The sequence below is a fragment of the Uloborus diversus genome, chromosome 7 (assembly GCF_026930045.1).
Source record: "Uloborus diversus isolate 005 chromosome 7, Udiv.v.3.1, whole genome shotgun sequence".
Classification (NCBI taxonomy): Eukaryota; Metazoa; Arthropoda; class Arachnida; order Araneae; family Uloboridae; genus Uloborus; species Uloborus diversus.
Window position 1 is genome coordinate 4,022,021 of NC_072737.1, and position 21,510 is coordinate 4,043,530.

At 34.9% G+C, this 21,510-nt stretch overlaps 1 protein-coding gene across 1 annotated transcript in view; it reads left to right on the forward strand.

Moving 5' to 3' along the window:
* The window catches only part of LOC129226182 (ras-specific guanine nucleotide-releasing factor 2-like), a 144,388-nt gene that overhangs the window by 72,496 nt on the left and 50,382 nt on the right, over nucleotides 1-21,510 (forward strand). The window contains exons 11-13 of the mRNA XM_054860782.1: nucleotides 11,282-11,357; nucleotides 13,603-13,784; nucleotides 19,798-20,528. Of these exons, the coding sequence (XP_054716757.1) occupies nucleotides 11,282-11,357; nucleotides 13,603-13,784; nucleotides 19,798-20,528 (989 nt within the window). The remainder of the gene's footprint in view (nucleotides 1-11,281; nucleotides 11,358-13,602; nucleotides 13,785-19,797; nucleotides 20,529-21,510) is intronic.

The following is a 21,510-nucleotide window of genomic DNA, read 5'->3' on the forward strand; positions in this document are numbered from 1 at the left end:
AGTTAAATAATAAATGAATACGTAAGCGATTAAAAAAATAAATATCTAATATAAATAAGTTAATATATGGGTCATTCTTCAAGAAGTGTAACTTTTCTTCACACGCCTTTTACAGAAAAAACTGTAAGGAATAATTCATTTAAAAATGCTTTTTAATTTTATCAAAAATAAATCTATTTAAACCTGCCAACACTTTTTTAATAATAATTTTATTTCAGTATATTTTTGGTTCACAACATGTAAATTTTCACCTCCGTGGCATGTCACACACCTTGTGTGACTGTTTATGTTGCTTAATAACTTGTTTTTTTTAATATATACTTATTCATTTATCATTCCTTTCACAAGTGTCTCAAATACTAATTGTTTAAGCATATTTAATTTTTTAACATTGTGTTTTAGTTCGCTTTAGTAGGATAAGGAGTCACGTCACACAATAAACTCTCACTTCCGTTACCTAAACACAAAATGCCATTCCGCATTAACACGTGGCAGTAATGACATCAAATTTTATTTTCCACTAGTGGTACCCGCACGGCTTTGCCCGTAATAGAAAAATTAAAAGGCCTTTTGGTTCGCCTGTATATTTACAAATAATGTGTGGTGAATTTTCTCGCCAATTGGCTTGTACCCATGTTGCGGTTCCACGTTATGATCATTTCGTAATTTATGATAGTTTTTTTCTTAAAATTGGAATAAAAAAAAAACCACATCGAATTTTCGAAAAATCGCTTGGAGGTGCACACCCCCGTGCTACAAACTAACTTTGTGCCAAGTTTTATGGAAATCGGCCGAACGGTCTAGGCGCTATGCGCGTCACAGAGATCCTACAGACATCCAGACATCCTCCGGACAGAGAGACTTTCAGCTTTATTATTAGTAAAGATGATACACGAGAGCTTCCTTGTTCATTTTCAGCCATAAACAAAAAGGTGTGAGCTTTTTGTCGAAAAACAAGAAGATGGATTTTGTTTTAAAAACTAAGTGTGGTTATTCTGACTTCTCATCTCCGTGAACTTGAATTTCAGGGATGTAAATTAATCTTTTTCTTTACTAATAATAAAGCTGAAAGTCTCTCTGTCTGTCAGGATCTCTGTGACGCGCATAGCGCTTAGACCGTTTTGCCGATTTTCATGGAATTTGGCACAAAGTTAGTTTGTAGCCTGGGGGTGTGCACCTCGAAGCGATTTTTCGAAAATTCGATTTTGTTCTTTTTCTATTTCAATTTTAAGAACTATTTCCGGAGCAAAATTATCCTAAGATGGACGAGTAAATTACGAAATTATCATGATGTGGAATGGAGAGCGAATGAACGTAGCCAATTGACGAGAAATTCATCATCCTATATTTGTAAATATACAGGCGAACCAAATGAGCTTTTGATTTTTCTACTACGGGCAAAGCCGTACGGGTGCCACTAGTGTAAAAATATAAGTGCACGTGTTTTCATATGCTTAACATCTGCAGATTGTTGCAACGAAGAAACAAAATATTTCCTTGAAAAATGCATCCATTAGGCCTATATTAATGGATAATTCCCCACCTCCGTGAATCTCACCTCAGTGACAGACCTTACCAGTATCATTATTTTTGAGGTGAAAATAAATGATGGAGGGGAAATACATCGAAAAAAGGCATTCTACCACAAATATAAATTGCCAGTATATTCTCAAATTTCCTAAATACTATTTTTAACACACATTTAACCAAAAAGGATAACCGTTAATTAAGCCGTACTTTAATTATGAGAGCTTAATATTAGATTCCCACTAATCATTAAAATAGCTCATTGTTTGCTCAATTAACAAAATGACTACTTTGATATTAAAGTGGCCTCTATTTTTAAACCTTAAAAGTTTTTTTTTTAGCAATCACGATTGCTTATTGCTTTCATTTGACTGTTTTGATGTCCTATGATTTTATTTTCTCCCCGCCACTCTATGCAGCATCACCGTCGACGGGCTCCTCACGATACTGCTCCTATAGCGAAAACCGTCTCCAGGTTGCATCCATGTCCTACACACACACGCATACCTACACACACACACATTCACACACATATACCTACACAACACACACAAACACAAACACATACACACACGCATATATAAAGACACCTACACACACACACACACACCTACACATACATACACACACATGTACCTATACACACATACACAAACACATACACACACGCATACATACAGACACCTACACATACACACACACACATACACACAACTACCCACACATTCATGTCTGCACACAAACACATATGCCTACATACACATACCCCGCCCCTATGTACACGACTACCCACACACTCATGCCTGCATACAGACACAAACACACATGTCTACACATACATACCCCTACACACAAACACACATACCCCCGCACACAAACACACACGCCTACATATACACACACACTCGTGATTGCGGAAAACATAATTTGAATTCAAGATAACAAAATTCAAACTTTTTTTTTTCCTTTTTTTTCCGTGAACAAGGCTTTTTTTTTTTTTTTTTGAGTAAAATAATTGGGACTTATCTGGGCCATTGTTTCTGATTACTTCTAGTAGATAACACTTTCGCTTAAGAATGAAAAAAAAAAAAAAGGTTTCGAAATTGAAAATTATTTACGTTCAAAATTTACGTTTTCTGCAGAATCACATATATAACGAAAATAATAAACGTAGTATAAAATAAATGCCAAATAGAGCATTCATTTACTTTCAGATGCGAAGCTAGTAGCGTCTAAAAAGATATATATATATTTTTTTACAGTAATCGTACTTTTATACATCGACAAAGTCGCTAAGCATTAGTACATAGTCTTTGGTATCGAAACACCTGGCGACAATCGGTAAAACAAGACGTCAAAATTAAATTGATTTTTTTTTGTTTTTTTTGTTTTTTTTTTTTTTTGTTTTTGTTTTTAAGTGTCAAATTTATTTCAAGACGATCAGTTGAGGTATTCTTGTCGACTTTCGAATTAAAGGACCTTCGGATTATGAGAATTCGGATTAAATAGTTTCTGTGCTGTATGTATCAATCTAAAATAGTTTTATAACATAAATTTTCGTTTTTAGTACAAGCCTTTACACACACTTTGTACATATATATAGCTATGTGCATGGATGTAAAAATTAATGCCCCAACCCTCCATTCTATTCTATATGTATTCTATGTTATATGTATAAATCTAAACTAGCTTTATGACATACATTTTCGTTTTTAGTACAAACCTTTATACACACTTTGTCAGGGCTCGCCGATATATATCAGTCGATATATATCATGATATATATCACGATATATATCCGATATTTTTTTTTTTTTTTTTGGAAAATATCATGAAATTTTGATATTTATTTTTTCAATTACGTTATTTTCTGTGAAAAATTATACTAATCATACTAATGTTATTCGTTTATTATTAAAATAACCAAAAAGTCATGTACTATATTTCTAAGATGTATTAATACATCATTAATACAGCAAAGTAAATCTTTTTTTGTTTTATATTCGTGAAATTATCAGTAATGTTACAATTTTAATTTTATTAAAAGTGTCTAATTAAATATTACATGTTGATCAGAAAAGAAATATCTTATAATTGTGCAGTGACAGATGCATATTTTTTATTTTTGAATCATATAACTGTGTAAAAGTAGCTATTAGAAGAAAAATGAGTAAAACAGCTAATGATAAACGAACTCCATTAAAATTGATTAAAATGTGAAATGAAATATTAAATATAAATGATGAAAGAAATCTTATTTTTAAGTCTACATATTGTAATAATAATTAAAGGGTGATTTGAGGATGCATTTACTATTTTAAAGACTTTAAGATTGTGCTGATTGAAAATATCGGATACATATCAAAATATCCAATATATATCAAAATATAGGATATTTTCGATATTTTGGAAAATATCATATTTTTGAACCCTGCACTTCGTACATATATCTAGCTATGTGCATGGATGTAAAAATTAATGCCCCCCCCCCCTCTTCCATTCTATTCCATATGTATTCTATGCTATATGTACAAATCAAAAATAGCTTTCTAACATAAATTTTCGTTTTTAGTACAAGCCTTTATACACACTTTGTACATATATCTTGTTATGTGTGCGGATGTAAAAATTAATAAATCCCCTCCCCATTCTATTTTATATGTATTCTATGCTATATGTATAAATCTAAAATCGCTTTCTAACATAAATTTTCGTTTTTAGTACAAGGCTTTATACACACTTCGTACATATATCTAGCTATATGTGTGGATGTAAAAATTAATGAAACATCCCCCATTTTATTCTCTATGTATTCTATGCTATATGCATAAATCCAAAATAGCTTTCTAACATAAATTTTCGATTTTAGTAAAGACTTTATACACACTTTGTACATATATCTAGCTATGTGTGTGGATGTAAAAATTAATGAACCCGCCTCCCCATTTTATTCTATATGTATTCTATGCTTTATGTATAAATCTAAATTAGCTTTCTAACATAAGTTTTCGTTTTTAGTACAAGACTTTATACACACTTTGTACATATATCTAGCTATGTGTGTGGATGTAAACATTAATGAACCGCCCCCCCGCATTTTATTCTATACGCATTCTATGTTATATACATAAATCTAAAATAGCTTTTTAATACAAATTTTCGTTTTTAGTACAAGCCTTTATACACACTTTGTACATATATCTAGCTATGTGTGTGGATGTAAAAATTAATGAACCCGCCTCACCCCCCCCCCCATTTTGTTCTATACGCATTCTATGTTACATGCATAAATCTAAAATAGCTTTTTAACACAAATTTTCGTTTTTAGTACAAGACTTTATACACGCTTTGAACATATATCTAGCTATGTGTGTAGATGTAATAATTAATGACCCCATTCTATTCTATGCTATATGTATAAATCTAAAATCGCTTTCTAACATAAATTTTCGTTTTTAGTACAAGACTTTATACACACTTTGTATATCTAGCTATGTCTGTGGATGTAAACATTAATGAACCCGCCTCCCCCCCTCCATTTTATTCTATACGTATTCTATGTTATATACATAAATCTAAAATAGCTTTCTAACATAAATTTTCGTTTTTAGTACAAGCCTTTATACACACTTTGTACGTATATCTAGCTATGTGTGTGGATGTAAAAATTTATGAACCCCCCCCCCCATTCTATTTTATATGTATTCTATGCTACATGTATCAATCTAAAATAGCTTTTTAACATAAATTTTCGTTTTTAGTACAAGACTTTATGCACACTTTGTACATATATCTTGCTATGTGTGTAGATGTAATAATTAATGACCCCCCCCCCCATTCTATTCTATGCTATATGTTTAAATCTAAAATAGCTTTCTAACATAAATTTTCGTTTTAGTACAAGACTTTATACACACTTTGTACATATATCTAGCTATGTGTGTGGATGTAAAAATTAATGAAACATCCCCCCCCCCATTTTATTTTATACGTATTCTATGTTATACACATAAATCTAAAATAGCTTTTTAATACAAATTTTCGTTTTTAATACAAGACTTTATACACGCTTTGTACATATATCTAGCTATGTGTACGGATGTAAAAATTAATGACCCCCCCCCCATTGTATTCTATATGTATAAATCTAAAATAGCTTTGTAACATAAATTTTCGTTTTTAGTACAAAACTTTATACACACTTTGTACATATATCTAGCTATGTTTTTAGATGTAAAAATTAATGAACCCCCCCCCCTCCAACCATTCTATTCTATACGTATTCTATGCTATATGTATAAATCTAAAATAGCTTTCTAACATAAATTTTCATTTTTAGTACGAAACTTTATACTCTTTGTACATATATCTAGCTAAGTGTATGAATGTAAAAATTAATGACCCACCCCCCATTCTATTCTATATGTATACTATGCTATATGCATAAATCCAAAATAGCTTTCTATAATACAAGCCTTTATACACACTTTGTACGTATATCTAGCTATGTGTGTGGATGTAAAAATTTATGAACCCCCATTCTATTTTATATGTATTCTATGCTACATGTATCAATCTAAAATAGCTTTTTAACATAAATTTTCGTTTTTAGTACAAGACTTTATGCACACTTTGTACATATATCTTGCTATGTGTGTAGATGTAATAATTAATGACCCCCCCCCCCCATTCTTCTATTCTATGCTATATGTTTAAATCTAAAATAGCTTTCTAACATAAATTTTCGTTTTTAGTACAAGACTTTATACACACTTTGTATATCTAGCTATGTCTGTGGATGTAAACATTAATGAACCCGCCTCCCCCCCTCCATTTTATTCTATACGTATTCTATGTTATATACATAAATCTAAAATAGCTTTCTAACATAAATTTTCGTTTTTAGTACAAGCCTTTATACACACTTTGTACGTATATCTAGCTATGTGTGTGGATGTAAAAATTTATGAACCCCCCCCCCCATTCTATTTTATATGTATTCTATGCTACATGTATCAATCTAAAATAGCTTTTTAACATAAATTTTCGTTTTTAGTACAAGACTTTATGCACACTTTGTACATATATCTTGCTATGTGTGTAGATGTAATAATTAATGACCCCCCCCCCCATTCTATTCTATGCTATATGTTTAAATCTAAAATAGCTTTCTAACATAAATTTTCGTTTTTAGTACAAGACTTTATACACACTTTGTACATATATCTAGCTATGTGTGTGGATGTAAAAATTAATGAAACATCCCCCCCCCCATTTTATTTTATACGTATTCTATGTTATACACATAAATCTAAAATAGCTTTTTAATACAAATTTTCGTTTTTAGTACAAGACTTTATACACGCTTTGTACATATATCTAGCTATGTGTACGGATGTAAAAATTAATGACCCCCCCCCCATTGTATTCTATATGTATAAATCTAAAATAGCTTTGTAACATAAATTTTCGTTTTTAGTACAAAACTTTATACACACTTTGTACATATATCTAGCTATGTTTTTAGATGTAAAAATTAATGAAACCCCCCCCCCTCCAACCATTCTATTCTATACGTATTCTATGCTATATGTATAAATCTAAAATAGCTTTTTAATACAAATTTTCGTTTTTAGTACAAGCCTTTATACACACTTTGTACATATATCTAGCTATGTGTGTGGATGTAACAGTTAATGACCCCCACCCCCTTAACGAAAAAAAAGAAAAGTAAAATGTCTCCCTACGCCGACCATATGTTGCACGTGAAGAGACAGAGAGAGCTCTTCCGTAAATATGGCCGCACGCGAGATTGCTCCGACCACCCCGCGAGTTGGGAGGAAGGGGAACGCATCCCGAAAGAGCCTTCGATCGTTTGCGTCTGGGAAAAGATTCGGCTCTCTGCGCCTGCGCCCCGCAGCCCCACGTGTTCGAGAGCCCCCCTCCGCCGCCCCCTCCCCCCCCGCGCTGCAGGATCTTTTCTTCCGGTTCTATTTTTTCCCGGACTCCTCTCGTAGGGATTTTCCTCACCGGCAGACTTTGTGATGCGCAGATGAGGATGCGCGCGGATGAGTTTGATTCTGATTTTCGCTGCCACACGGGATTGTATGAGCACGTAAACTTGCATAGACTTCGGGGCAAACGTATGCAGTATTAATAATATAGTCGAATTCGCTTATAGCGAGTGCCAAGTCGCCGCGATATTTGCTCGCTATAACCTAGTGCTTGTAATAAGCAAATTTGTGAGAAAAAAAAAATCATAAAAATTCATCTCATAGTTTTTTCTTCTTTTTAATCATAAATAGAATTTTAATCACATAATTTTCGTGTGTATTAACACGCTTTTATTAGCTTCACCTGTATGTATGTTTGTATGTATCTTGTAACGCAGCCTTGCAGCTCAAATTTCGCCCCCTTCCTGCAATTGGATTGTTTTGAAATTTGGCACGCGATCTCAGACCCGGTGACAATGCAATATTCTATAATCAAATTAATTAATTAACTCTTTTAATTGTTACTTTCCTCCACTTTTAATGAATATTTTGGCATAAATCCAACAACGTGAAAAAGGAAAATTTTTAAAAAATACATTAAAAAATGCTCGCAAAAATTATCTAAAAATATCTACAAAAGCCTTTAATATTTCTGCATCAGACAAAATCTGTTCCAATGTTCCAAGGTAATTAGAACATGAAATATAATTGTTTTTAACTCATTTCATGCCAAAATTTAGGTGAGCCTTCAATTGGAAATTCATTGCTGATGAGACCATTGTTGAACAAAACTTTTATTCAAATGCATCTCAAAGTTTCAAAGTAATATAAATATGATTTCCGCAAACATACATCGATGACTCACAGTAGCTTCCCATCGGGGTACCCTTGTCTTTACTTTAAGATATTACCTCGCACTCGTTTTATAAAAAATTTCGTCAATTAAGTCCCAATCTGATTCAAATTTTCATATACCGCACAAAAAAAAAAAAAAACATTGCCTGATAATTTTCCAACATAAGACTAAAAAACAGAAAAATAAAATAATAGTTTAAAAAACTAAAAAAACACGCTTTCGTAGCAAAATGAACTAAAAAGTGAAAAATAATCTTTGGATGATAGTAGTTGACCAATCACTTAATTTTAACGTAATACAAAAAAGCTTGGGGGGCTTCTTATCAGTTGTCTTGAATTTCTTCCATTTGTTGTCCAAGCAAAAATGTAAATAGACAGCACCCCACGCTTTTTTGTATTGCATTAAAATGAAGTGATTGGTCAACTACTATCATCCAAAGATTATTTTTCACTAGTTCATTTTGCTACGAAAGCGTGTTTTTTTAGTTTTTTAAATTTTTAATCATTCTTATCTGAAATCAAGACTGTTTTTGAAAAATATGTTGTTTCTAAAATGTTAAATAACTTTTAATCATTTTGTAATCAATTCTCCTTATCATTTATGTTTTTTTAAAGTAACATCATTTTCGCTTCAAAATTGTACTTAAAAAAAATCTTTTGTATGTTTCTCTTCAAATTGCAATCAAAATTGCAATTGCTTCAAATCAACCTTAATTATGTACATAAAATGTTGATTTTGATGGTGTTACTGCATTTTTTCAAAATTTCAATCAAGTCAGCTGTTGTTCCGGGTTTCTTGGTTGGATGGCGTTGGAAAGTCACCCCCACCAAAACCGAAAAGGTCTTGTTACCGTTCGGGGAAGAAGTGGAGCGGTTGTCTTCAGTTGTCTAAGAGTTGTCTTCTCTTTAATCACTGTACAACAGCAAATAATTTGGTTTCTTTGCTTTGAACTGTCTGAATGCCTCTTTCTTATGTCATTATTTTTGAGGAAAATGCATTATGCACATAAAATTTTTTAATGTTTCTTTACTCAGAAAATAAAGAAAAGTGCTGTCATCGCTTGTTCTCTGGATTTATGGTTTATCATTAACTTTGGTTGAATTTGGAACGTCAAAGAAAATTTACCAAAAAAGGATAAACTGAGCTAGAAGTCAATAGAAATTGTATGAATCACAAAAATATTGCTCGCTTTAAGCGGGGTTTGCTCGCTAAAAGCGAGTTGTGCTCCCATAGACCTTAACAATGTACAAAACAAGTATTTCTGATTTCTTCGCTAAATCCGGGTCCTCGTTCAATCAGGATTCGTTATAAGCGAGTTCGACTGCACGTCTCTCGGTTATATGTCTTTTACATTCGTACGTCGTTTTCATAAACTCCCGATCAAAATAGTCCCGGACTTAAATTTTTGGGAGATCGGGAATTCTCAGTTTACCGAATGAAATTCCTAATTTTTTCGAATGGAACTAAAAATTTCACGAAATGGTAATTAAAATTAGAAGGTCCCAAATTAATATTTAAAATGTTAATAGCAGGAACTTCATCATCTGAAAATATCAAAATAATTTTCGACTTGCAACAAAATATTACAATAAGAGTGCCAATTTTTGATAATTGCTTGTATTATCAAGCTTTGATCTTCGGAGGTAATTTTTTCTTGACTAGAAGATACTACATATATTGCTACATATTTAAAAATATTACTAGGTAAGTGGCGCTAAAAGTGGAGTAAAAATTTCACCATTTCACTTTGCCACGCTATTTAACTTTGCCCCACACTCCCCTACTGTATCTGTACGCCCCACGGAGTTTGAGATAAATGCGAAAGGGAAGAATTACGTCACATTCGGCGTATTTGCAAGGATGATATACGAAATATCCATAGCTTATATCGAGGCATACACGTAGTAATCGTTCCCCCCCCCCCCTTTCAAACACCAGATATGACGTCATATTTTTCTCTCGCATTTTTCTCAAAAACTGTGTGTTAGAAATGCAGTTTTTTGAACGTTTTTTTATTTGTTCCAAAGGACTGTCAATAAATGTCCACTTTGTTTTCAACTCTTTGTCCCAAAATGCAACTCTTCACCGTACCTCCTCCCTTTGTCACCAGGGATGCCCCCCCGCAAGTTCAATGGCGCAAATCCCCCCCTTAAAAATCTCCCCCCTTTTATTTTTTATTTTCAGCTCTTTTTTTTAAATATTTTTTTATTAAAAAATATTTTTTTAATATTTTTTTTAAATGTTATTTATTTATTTATAATTATTGTTTTGATTGATATTTTATTCGAAAAGTTCTGTGCTACGTCAATGACACACACACACACTAAATAAATACAGGAAATTAAATACAAACAGAATAAACTGAAATAAAATAAAATACAAACAGAATAAACTGAAATAAAATAAAATACAAACAAAATGAACTGAACTGAAATAAAATAAAATAAATTTAAATTAAAAATGTATCAATAAATCATTTTAAATTGATTTATTGATTTATTTTAAATAAATAAATAAAACAATTTAACAAAATCCCCCCCCCCCAAATTTAGATATCGCAACTTGCGCCAAAATCCCCCCTCCCCCTGTGGGCACCCCTGCTTGTCACATGGCACGCTTGATTACACCGACATTTTGTTACAAAATAGTTTTTTTTTTCAACCAATATGTATAAGGTCACACTTTTTGTTGCCATAATTTCCCCTTTGTCACCAATTGCCCAACGTAACGAACCCTCCTCCTCCTTCAAGGAGTAACGTCATTTGTGGATGTCCCCCAAGAGAGGGATCTTGGCGTTACTCTGTTTCTTCGGTCCCAATGCCACCCCCTGTATTGTGTAAATGTGGTAATAATATGCGTGGGAAGCTGAACAGTGTGAGAGAAGTAATGTTGATCTCTTTTGCAGGAATGATCCAAGATTGTTCAAGGATGATGTAGACATTCGTTTCAGTCGAACTCTCAATTCCTGCAAATTGCCACAAGTAAGGATCCTTTTTCTTTTAATTACTCTCTATTTTGGTTATGTTTCGAGCCATTCCTCGGCCACACTCTTCAATATCACGTTCAAGCTCGACATCCAGGGCCCGACTAACTAAAAGTGAGGCTCTAGGCCCACAATAATTTGGAGGCCCCCCTGAAGACTCTATAGCGGAATGCAGTGGTTGATTTACAGGTTTGGGGCTCATCAAAATGCATTTTTGGGGACCTCGTTGTCTGTCACAGAATTTTATGTCAACCATTTATCATGTTCATTTAGGAATCCCCTTCGGATGGGGGGAGGGGTGGCTCATAATTCACAACTGGCAAAATTAATAAAAATTCTTCTTTTAAGAAGTTTTTTTTTCCAATTAACCAATCAACACACACACGGTCATTATTTTTTTTACTATTATTTTAAAAATGCATGTATTTTTTGAAAAAAAAAAAGAAATGCTATGCACAATTTGTAAGAAATTTGGGGCCCCTTTGGAAGATGGGGCCCCAGGCCCAGGCCTAGTTGACCTGTATGGTAATCAGGGCCTGTCGACATCCAGAAACTGCAGTTTCATTCTTGTCATGGACTCATCAGTCAGGAGATCTCGATAACATAGCTGAAGGAAGATGTCCTCTCATTGAAACAGATTTTCTTCAAACTTGTAGCTAAAATTAATTTAGCACACCAGCTAAAATCCGCAAGAATTCGCGTTGCTCAACTCGAAATAAAGGCTTTGGCAATAAGCCGTAAGTTACATCCCTCAAGCCAGGACTAAAGCAGAACTACAAGCATATATTAACAGCCGTTCACGAAATTCAGAAACTGCAATGTTGTCCTTGCTGTGCTGTTATTAGTATGAAATCGTCAATAGCTTATTAACTAACCTTTAACTTCATTTTATGAGCTGAACGGCTACGAACTCTTCGTTAATGTGTTAAATTTGTTTTAGCTATCAGTTTGAAGGTTTCAATGAAAAGACACTTGCCTCCAGATCGGATATCGATGTTCCAAGCTGATCAGTCCATAAAAAGAAACTGCAGTCTATGTACATCGTGACCTGGCTGTTGGTACTTACTTGTGGTTCTGCCATAGCCCTCACTCGAGGGTGGTAACTTACAGCTTTTCGAATGACGATGTTACGAATGCCAGAATGGAGTGAATGCATGACGATTTTAATGCTTTTATTTGCATTATTATCGATATTGTGCTGTGTCGCAGCGATATTGCTCAATGATAGACAGATATTGTTCAAGGCCATAACGATATTGTTCAATGTCGTAATGATTTCATTAACTGATTAAGGTCATCACTACAGGAATAAGGTGGAGCAAAATTTAAGTAGATTATTTAGAGCAATTAACAAAGGCGTCCTCTCTGTCCTGTCGGAAAACCACTTCGTAGGATTAATTAATTTTGAATGAGTAAGTCTATCCAAGGGTATTGAATCAATAATTAAAGGTTTAAAACAACTTTCACTTTAGAACCCTTGTTCATGTATTTTTTACATGTAGTCCTAGTTGGCGTCACCTGTCAGACTGTCGCTATGCATCAAAGGACTCATTAAAGCAGCACCAGCTTGGCTGTGTAAGCGAGCCAGATGACACCCACAGATACTCCCGTACCTACCAATTGCTTCGATTATCAGTTTTAAATGCTCATATAAAACTAAACAAGAGAATCCCTGAGAAGTTTTAGTACTTAAAATACTTAAGGTAATAATTAAGAGAAACACCGTATACACACAAAAAGTTACAATTTTGCTTCATTAACAACAGAAAACAGCTTTTTCTGCAATTTAACACAAAAACAATATAGCACATGACAATATTGTGCAATATTGATTCTAGATTTGTCTATACTGTGTTATCTTCCATATTGTGCTGTTCTATATTGATCTATATTGTGTTATATTGCTTTTATATTGTGGTATATCGCTTCTATATAGTGATATTTTGATAATGTACTTGAAAATGGAACTATTTCCAAAAAGAATAATTCTGGAAACATTAATGAATATGATACTTAAGCAAATTGTATGTTATAAAAATTATGATAACCTATTAAACCTATCAAAATTTAAAGTGTTCTTGAAGGATGTATCCTTCATGAGAAAGAGTCAGAAAATTTTATTACTACAATTTATAACCTGTAAATTGTCGTAATAAATGTAATGAAGAAATTTCATCACCATTCTAAATTATTCTTTTTTCTAATTTTCGCAAGCGAGTCCTGACAAACCCGTTTCGTTTCAGATCCGGTACGCGAGCCCGGAGCGACTGTTCGAGCGGCTGACCGACCTGCGGTTCCTGAGTATTGACTTCCTGAACACGTTCCTGCTCACTTATCGGGTGTTCACGGACGGAGTCACGGTCCTCGAGGCACTCAAGCGAGTGCACTACGCACCCGAGGGGCAGACGCCGCCCCCAGACTCAGGGTGACGCCCACACTCCTTTTCCCCTTCTTTTATATTTATCTCAATTTCATTATTTTTGAGCAATCACGATTGCTTATTGTTTTCATTTGACTGTTTCGATGTCCTATCATTTTATTTTCCCACCGCCACCCTCTGCACCATCACCCGTCGACCGGCTCCTCACGATGCTGCTCCTATAGCGAAAGCCGTCTCCATCCATGTCCTACACACACGCGCATACATACACAACTACACACACACGCGCACACATACACACACATAAACACATACATACAGACACCTACACATACACACAACTACTCACACATTCATACATACATACAGATACCTACACATGCACACACATACATACACCCCAAACACATACATACAGACACCTACACATACACACAACTACTCACACATTCATGCATACATACAGACACCTACACATGCACACACATACACACAACTATCCACACATTCATACCTGCACACAGACACAAACACACATGCCTACACACACATACCCCTACACACAACACACATACCCCACACACAAACACACACGCCTACATACACACACTCGTGATTGCAAAAAACATAATTTGAATTCAAGATGTCAAAAGTCAAATTATTTTTTTTCCCCTTTCCTTCTAATGGGGCTGCGTTAGGCTATTTAAGCTTTTACTTAAAATACACCACCAGCTCAGTCATTCCATCCGAGGACTGCAGTTTCGTGCTTTTTAGCACTCATCAGCCCGGAATAGGAATCACATCAGCTGGAGGCGAAAAACCTCTTAAGGGAGCCAAGAGAGCCAAACAAACTGGCAGCTAATGTAGAATTAGCACACCAGATGAGCGATCGCAGCAACGGTGACTCATCTGGTGTGTTTTGTCGATAATCTTTGAGTTGAACCACACCATTGCTGCGGTCACTCATCTGGTGTGCTAATTCTACATTAGCTACCAGTTTACATAAAAAGTAGTCGAAAACTTTGTACTGCATAGTGAATAAAATATGACAACGTATATAAAGTGCAAATTGAGAATGGAAAAAGGTTAAAAAAGACTGTCTCAGACTGTCCTCTGAGTTCTGACGTAACCTTGACGTCATCGTTTCCGGTACTGCTCTCATATCTTTTACAACTCGTCTCTCATTCCATTGTTCGCCTCGACTGTGTTTTAGTCGGGTGAACCTGTCTTCGTTTTTAATGCACTGATGATGGCACTTGTATTTTAGAGTGCCGTAACAGCTGTCTGCTGGTTTTTTAACCTTTTTTCATTCTCAATTTGTACTTTATATACGTTGTCATATTTTATTCACTAGCTACCAGTTTGTTTGGCTCTCTTGGCTCCCTTAAGAGATCTTTCGCCTCCAGCTCATGTGATTCCTATTCCAGGCTGATGAGTGCTAAAAAGCACGAAACTGCAGTCCTCGGATGGAATGACTGAGCTGGTGGTGTATTTTAAGTACTTCTGCCTTAGCCCTGGCTTAGGGTAACTTACTACAAAATATTTAAGCTTTTGCTGACTTTGTCCATGGCCCCGCTTAATTCTTATAGGCCCAAAGTGTTTCTATTAGTACAAGCTAGGTGGACAAAAGTCATGTTCAAAATTCTAAACTTTGGTGTTGGGATAATGTAAACAATAAACCAAAACATGATACTTAGTTATTTGTTTATGTCTAACTCCCTACCGTCACGTGAGTAATAAGGTTCAAAGGTACGTATCCGTTTGTAATAGAATAAATCAGTTGAGTTACAGACATCATTTCATCACACAAAATTAAAGTGTTCCTAATTTCATGTGATTTTATGGTTCAAGATGGATATTATTTATACTAGTAAGTGCTTCTTTGTCCTAATTTAATTAATCTATTTGTTAGTTAAACAATGTTAAAAAATTTTTTTGAAGATGAACAAAGAATTTTTTGTTCGTTTCAAAACTTTCAAGTGGTAGGAATGACATGTACTCATTTGTACCCGAGCTAAATTTTTAGTATATAGTAGCTGCAGCTTTCCCATGATTAATAAGACGTATTTTAGTCAGCACATTTTTTTTTTTTTAACCCAAAGCGCTTTGGGTGCTTCAATCCTTCTTAAAAGAAACCCCTACTCGATAGAAAGTACTCTAGAGAAAAAAAATATGTTGTACTGGAGTATGCTGACTATAATACGGCTTATTAATAACAAAAAAAAGTGCAGCTATTTATGTACAGAAAATTTAGCCCGGGTACAAAAGGTTAATATCATTACCATTACTTGAATGGATTTAAACGAGCAGAAACCTCTTCGTTTACCTTTTAAAAAAAAATAATATTGTTTAATTATCAGATAGAGTAATTAAATTAGGGAAAAAAGCACTTTCTACTATAAATACTATCCATCTTGAACAATTAAATCATGTGAATTTAGGAACACTTTAATTTTGTGTGATGAAATGATAAATTTTGAACTTGACTTTAATCCACCTAGCTTGTATTAATCGAAACACTGTGAGGCCGTGGCAATCTCTGAAACTCATGAGAACAAAGAGGGCGCTACAGGTCACCCCTGTTTCCATTAATTTGCCATTGATTGGTGGATGCAGGGATTCCTTGTGGCGCCTCTTGCGGTCAAAATGGGCGACGTCCAATCAAAAACTAACAAACTTTGAAACATTGACGTTGATTGGTGGATGCATGAGCTACATCGGTTTAACACAGAAAAGTCAAAAATTGTCAAGGCCCGTATGCGTAAGCGGAAATTTAGTGGGACCATGCTTTGTGCAATCTCTCGATATGGTATCTAGTCTTGTGACATCGTTAAAGAGCAGATATCAATGACTCAGAGGATTGATACTTTAGTTTCCCACCAGATGGAGACACGTAGGCTCTCTTCGTTGCTAAACTGAATTCGTGATTTGATTTCGCCTATGGCATTCAAAACCGAATGGCAAAATTAAATCTCTAGTGCAGTGTTCATAAATATACAGGGTGATTAATATTGAAGTAACGATTTCAAAACGCTGTATTTATAAACTGCTGGTCAGAACGTATTGATATTTAACCAGAACAGGGAATTTGTGTTGAGAAGGGAAAAAAAATCATTTAAGGGAAAGAATCTATGAAAGTGATTTGTCAAAAATGGAATCGCTGCTTTGTCAATATTTTGAATAAAATACCTCAAAAGATAGTGAAAAGTTTATTAAGTTAACACAGATAACACTTATTTGCGCATGAACAGAGGATAAAAAACTTGAAGATTGAGAATCAACTGGTTCTTTAGTTATAGTAGGATGCCAAAGTTGGTCAAATGATGCATTATTCAATAACCTGTTACTTAGAGAGGTCAAGGGGTTTCAATTGTCCCCCTGGCTTTTAAGCACAGCTTTTGCTGTTTTCCAATAATATTGCACTTGTATACATCCTTTGCCCCCAACCTTGAAAAACTCAAAATGACGGAGCTGATTATGCACACAGCATTTAACGATAGTTAATGGTTAGAATTCACATTTTATCTAGACAAACAGCCTAATTTTAGAAAAAAAAATGATTTTGGGAAATTTAGAGATACATGGAATACACCGCCAGCTCAGTCAATTCCAGCCGAGGACTGCAGTTTCGTGCTTATTAGCACTCATCAGCCCGGCATATTAGTGACTGAGCTGGAGGTTGAAAACCTCTTAAGGAAGCCAAGAGTGCCAAACAAACTGGTAGCTAATACAGAATTAGCACTGACCAGATTTTATTTCTACATTGACCAAATTTAGAGAGCCCTAGTGTTATACTTTCTAAATTTGCAATTGTTTTTTAAATCGATGAATTATTGCCAAACTAGAAGAACTTTATTAAACTCAAATGCACTGCTTAGACTGTAAAAAAAATTCCGAAACGTTACTGAGTAGTTCAGTGGAACGTTTCGGGACTTCTATGGTTTTTATCCACTTCCTGAAAAATCAAGTATCTTTGTCAGAAAGTTTCCAGAATTGCTATAAATATATTTCCAGAATGCAGACTTCTCACTGTTGTAAAAAAATATGTTTATCTATCAGTTTAAAAATTAATTGAGCGTATTTATAAAGTGTATCCGCTTCAGTTCGATTGCTGCCCGTCTAGACTAATAAGATATCCAAAGTTTGTTAATCAGTCTGTGGATTTACACAACTTAGCAAAAATTGCAGGCGAGCAAAATCTTTGATACTTACTTGCAATTCTTTCTTAGCTTTGACCATGTTTGCAATACTGCTTTTGGAGCTTTCCTTGAAACGCGGTAAGGTGCCAAACTACTGTCTGACCATCGATTACATGGAAAGGCTGATATCCGGTTTACAGGCGGAAATGGACCTATCTATTAGTTTATAGGGATGTTAGTTGGTTTGTTTCAGATGTGCACTTTGGCCTCTCTATTATTTAGCCTTTGTTTTGGAAAAATGAAAATTTGCTCATAGCAACATTTTTTAAATCTGAAGTATATTCGATCGATATTCTCACGGCAAAAATTAATAGATTTATTTATTCACAACAAAGTTTTGAGCTTACCATTTTGCTTTTACGTTCCTGAACGAAATGAAAGTATTTTCTTTTCTTTTTGTTTCCATGGTAACTATTTTTGTTTTGCCTTATTTTATTTTAGAGATTGCAATAAATGAATAAGGCACTAGTTACATTATAAAAAGCGTGCATCAAAATCCCATCGCTATTTTCCCTTCTCCCCTGCTAGATTAATTCAGATGGAATAGTCTTTACTTGGAAGATTGCCAAATTACATACAATCCGTTGTCAAATAGTATTATAGTATATCCACCCAAGTTTAGTATAAGATTCCAGAAACACAACTGGCTTTAAACGGGAAGAATTCTAAATATTTTTCAGTAAGGTCACTGAATTTTAGCGGAAAACGTTCCTGGTTTTTGTAAGATATGTTACTGGAAGAAATTGGACATATCAGCTGCCCATTATTTTCCAGGAACGTTTCTGAATGATTTTAACAGTTTACTACTGAAATTTACTTATTCATTCTTGATTTTCTCGTAACCACGTTTTCAAAATTTTTATTGACGCCAACAAATCTAGCGAAAAAAGTGTCAAATCTAAAGATTTGAACCTTTACAAAAATGATAATTGAACATATTACTGTGATATAAACCTTGAAAAATTAATCGACATATGTGGTTTTGAAAGTATGATCAATTAAAATTTAACTTAGGCGGCAGAAAGCAAGTTTTTCAAACGTTTACCTATAAAACCTGTTTTTAGTTAATTATTTACAAATTGGAGGGTCATATCACTTTTTGTTATCTAACAAAGCGATAGACACAAAAAGTTTTAAAAAATATGAAAAAATAAATGCGCTATGAGTGTCAAGGAAACGGTAGTTTTTTTACTAAAAATATGGCTTTTTTATTAAAAAAAGAATCCTAGATATAGAGAAAATTTTTTCAATAAATAAGTACTCAAAACGTGTTTTTTATGTCATATTTAATACTCGTATAAAGTTTTGGAAAGGCGTAGTGAATATTGAAGAAAAAAATATTTAGGGTGTTCGCCTACCTTAATTGTTACTGTAGCTGTACAGCACAAAAAAAGTTAGAAGTGTACATTTCACCAGTTACTATACGATGTATATTCAGTAAATTACCGCCCATTAGCCAGAGCTAAAGCAGAAATACGTGAAATACACCGCCAGCTCAGTCATTTCTAGCCGAGGACTGCAGTTTTGTGCTTATTAGCACTCTTCAGTTGAAGCGAACCATTGCTTCGGTCACTCGTCTGGTCTGCTAAATCTATATTAGCTACCAGTTTGTTTCGTACTCTTGGCTTCCTTAAGAGATTTCCCATCTCCAGCTCAATCACTTTCCTATGCCGGGCTGATGAGTGCTAATAAGCACGAAACTGCAGTCCTCGGCTGGAAATGACTGAGCTGGCGGTGTATTTCACGTACTATAAGATGTATTTATAATTTTATATTTTATATTTATACTTTATGAATGAATTTATTGTTTTCTGTTTAATTTATACCTTATTTATACTAATTTTTTGCTGTCCCGACAGGCCTCAGGAGGTGATCGAGCCCGTGCCCAGCGACTTGGGCTACGTGGTTGCCGACTACGACTATTCTCGGCGCATCAGCACCGTCTCCACCCTCTCTACGGACGGGGGTGGCATCGACCCCTCCTCCCCCCTTGCGCACATCCAGCAGGCGCAGCAGATTCTGGCTGCGCGCAGCCAGCAACACTGGAGGCTCAGCCACAGAAAATGTAAGCACAACTTAGGATCGAGTAAGCACGCCCTTTCTTCCCTCTCTCCGTTGTCTGCATGCTCCGTCTTCTTGTCCGTACCTCCGTCTTCTTGTCCATTCTTCCGTCTTCTTGTCCATTCTTCCGCCTTCTTGCCCTTTCTTCCGTCTTCTTGCCCTTTCTTCCGTCTTCTTGCCCTTTCTTCCGTCTTCTTGTCCATTCTTCCGTCTTCTTGTCCATTCTTCCGTCTTCTTGTCCATTCTTCCGCCTTCTTGCCCTTTCTTCCGTTTTCTTGCCCTTTCTTCCGTCCTCTTGCCCTTTCTTCCGTCTTCTTGTCCATTCTTCCGTCTTCTTGTCCATTCTTCCGTCTTCTTGTCCATTCTTCCGCCTTCTTACCCTTTCTTCCGTTTTCTTGCCCTTTCTTCCGTCCTCTTGCCCTTTCTTCCGTCTTCTTGTCCATTCTTCCGTCTTCTTGTCCATTCTTCCGCCTTCTTGCCCTTTCTTCCGTCTTCTTGCCCTTTCTTTCGTCTTCTTGCCCTTTCTTCCGTCTGCTTGCCCTTTCTTCATTCTTTTCGTTTTATCTTCCGTCTTCTCGCCCCACTTACTTACATAGGGGATTCCTGTGTCCGCACCTAAAATTGAAGAACAAGATTTAGATCACCTCTTGCCACGTGCCGACAAAACAAAAAAGTGGCCACTGAAGTTTTAGTATCATTCCCTCTCTAGTAGCCACTTTCCCCAACCCTTCCTATGTTAACAGTTATCGCTAATGCCATTAATTAGATTTTTAAACCGATATTTCAACTGATAATTTTTGTTTTAGTAGCAACTTAAACTAACTTAGTGTTTAGTTACGTTTTTTGGTCAACAGAAAAAGTTGCGACTAGAAGAAAAGGGGCGACTAATAAATTTGCTTATGATTACCACTAGCGGCCAGAAAAATTCCAGATCTTTATCTTTACTTAGAGGCAATGTCTGATCTATCAATAGGCCCATAAAGCCCGACCTGAGGGCCCCAAATATTTCGACCAATTTGTCGGGCAATGAAAAAAAATTTAAAATGAAGTCCGGATAGCTATATAAAAAAAAGAGGAAATATAATTTAAATTACTTTTCACTGAAGTTTGAATTCCAGTTCGTCTGAAATAGCTGTCACGTGTCTGTGATTGAAAACCACTTTTTTGCATCCTGCGACCTATAGTCATGCGTATGCAATGACAAAAAGATGTACTCTTGTAACTCTGCAGCACATTAATTAATGGTGCGATTCAAGGAGAGCCCAGCAAATGTATCGTTCCTACTATCCTAAAACTTAGCCTAGGGCGCACAGGTTTCCCAGATTCTAACTAATTATAAAGTTCTTCTCTTTTCCGTGTCTATTTTAATGGTTCTATTTATTTATTCATTTTAGTTGTTGTAAAATATGTGTTACAATCTATGTGTACTCTGTATTATAAAGAGATTTATTGAAGGTTCAGAAACGCTTTTTACCTGTCTTTTTACTATTTGACGATTTACTTTTAGAAAG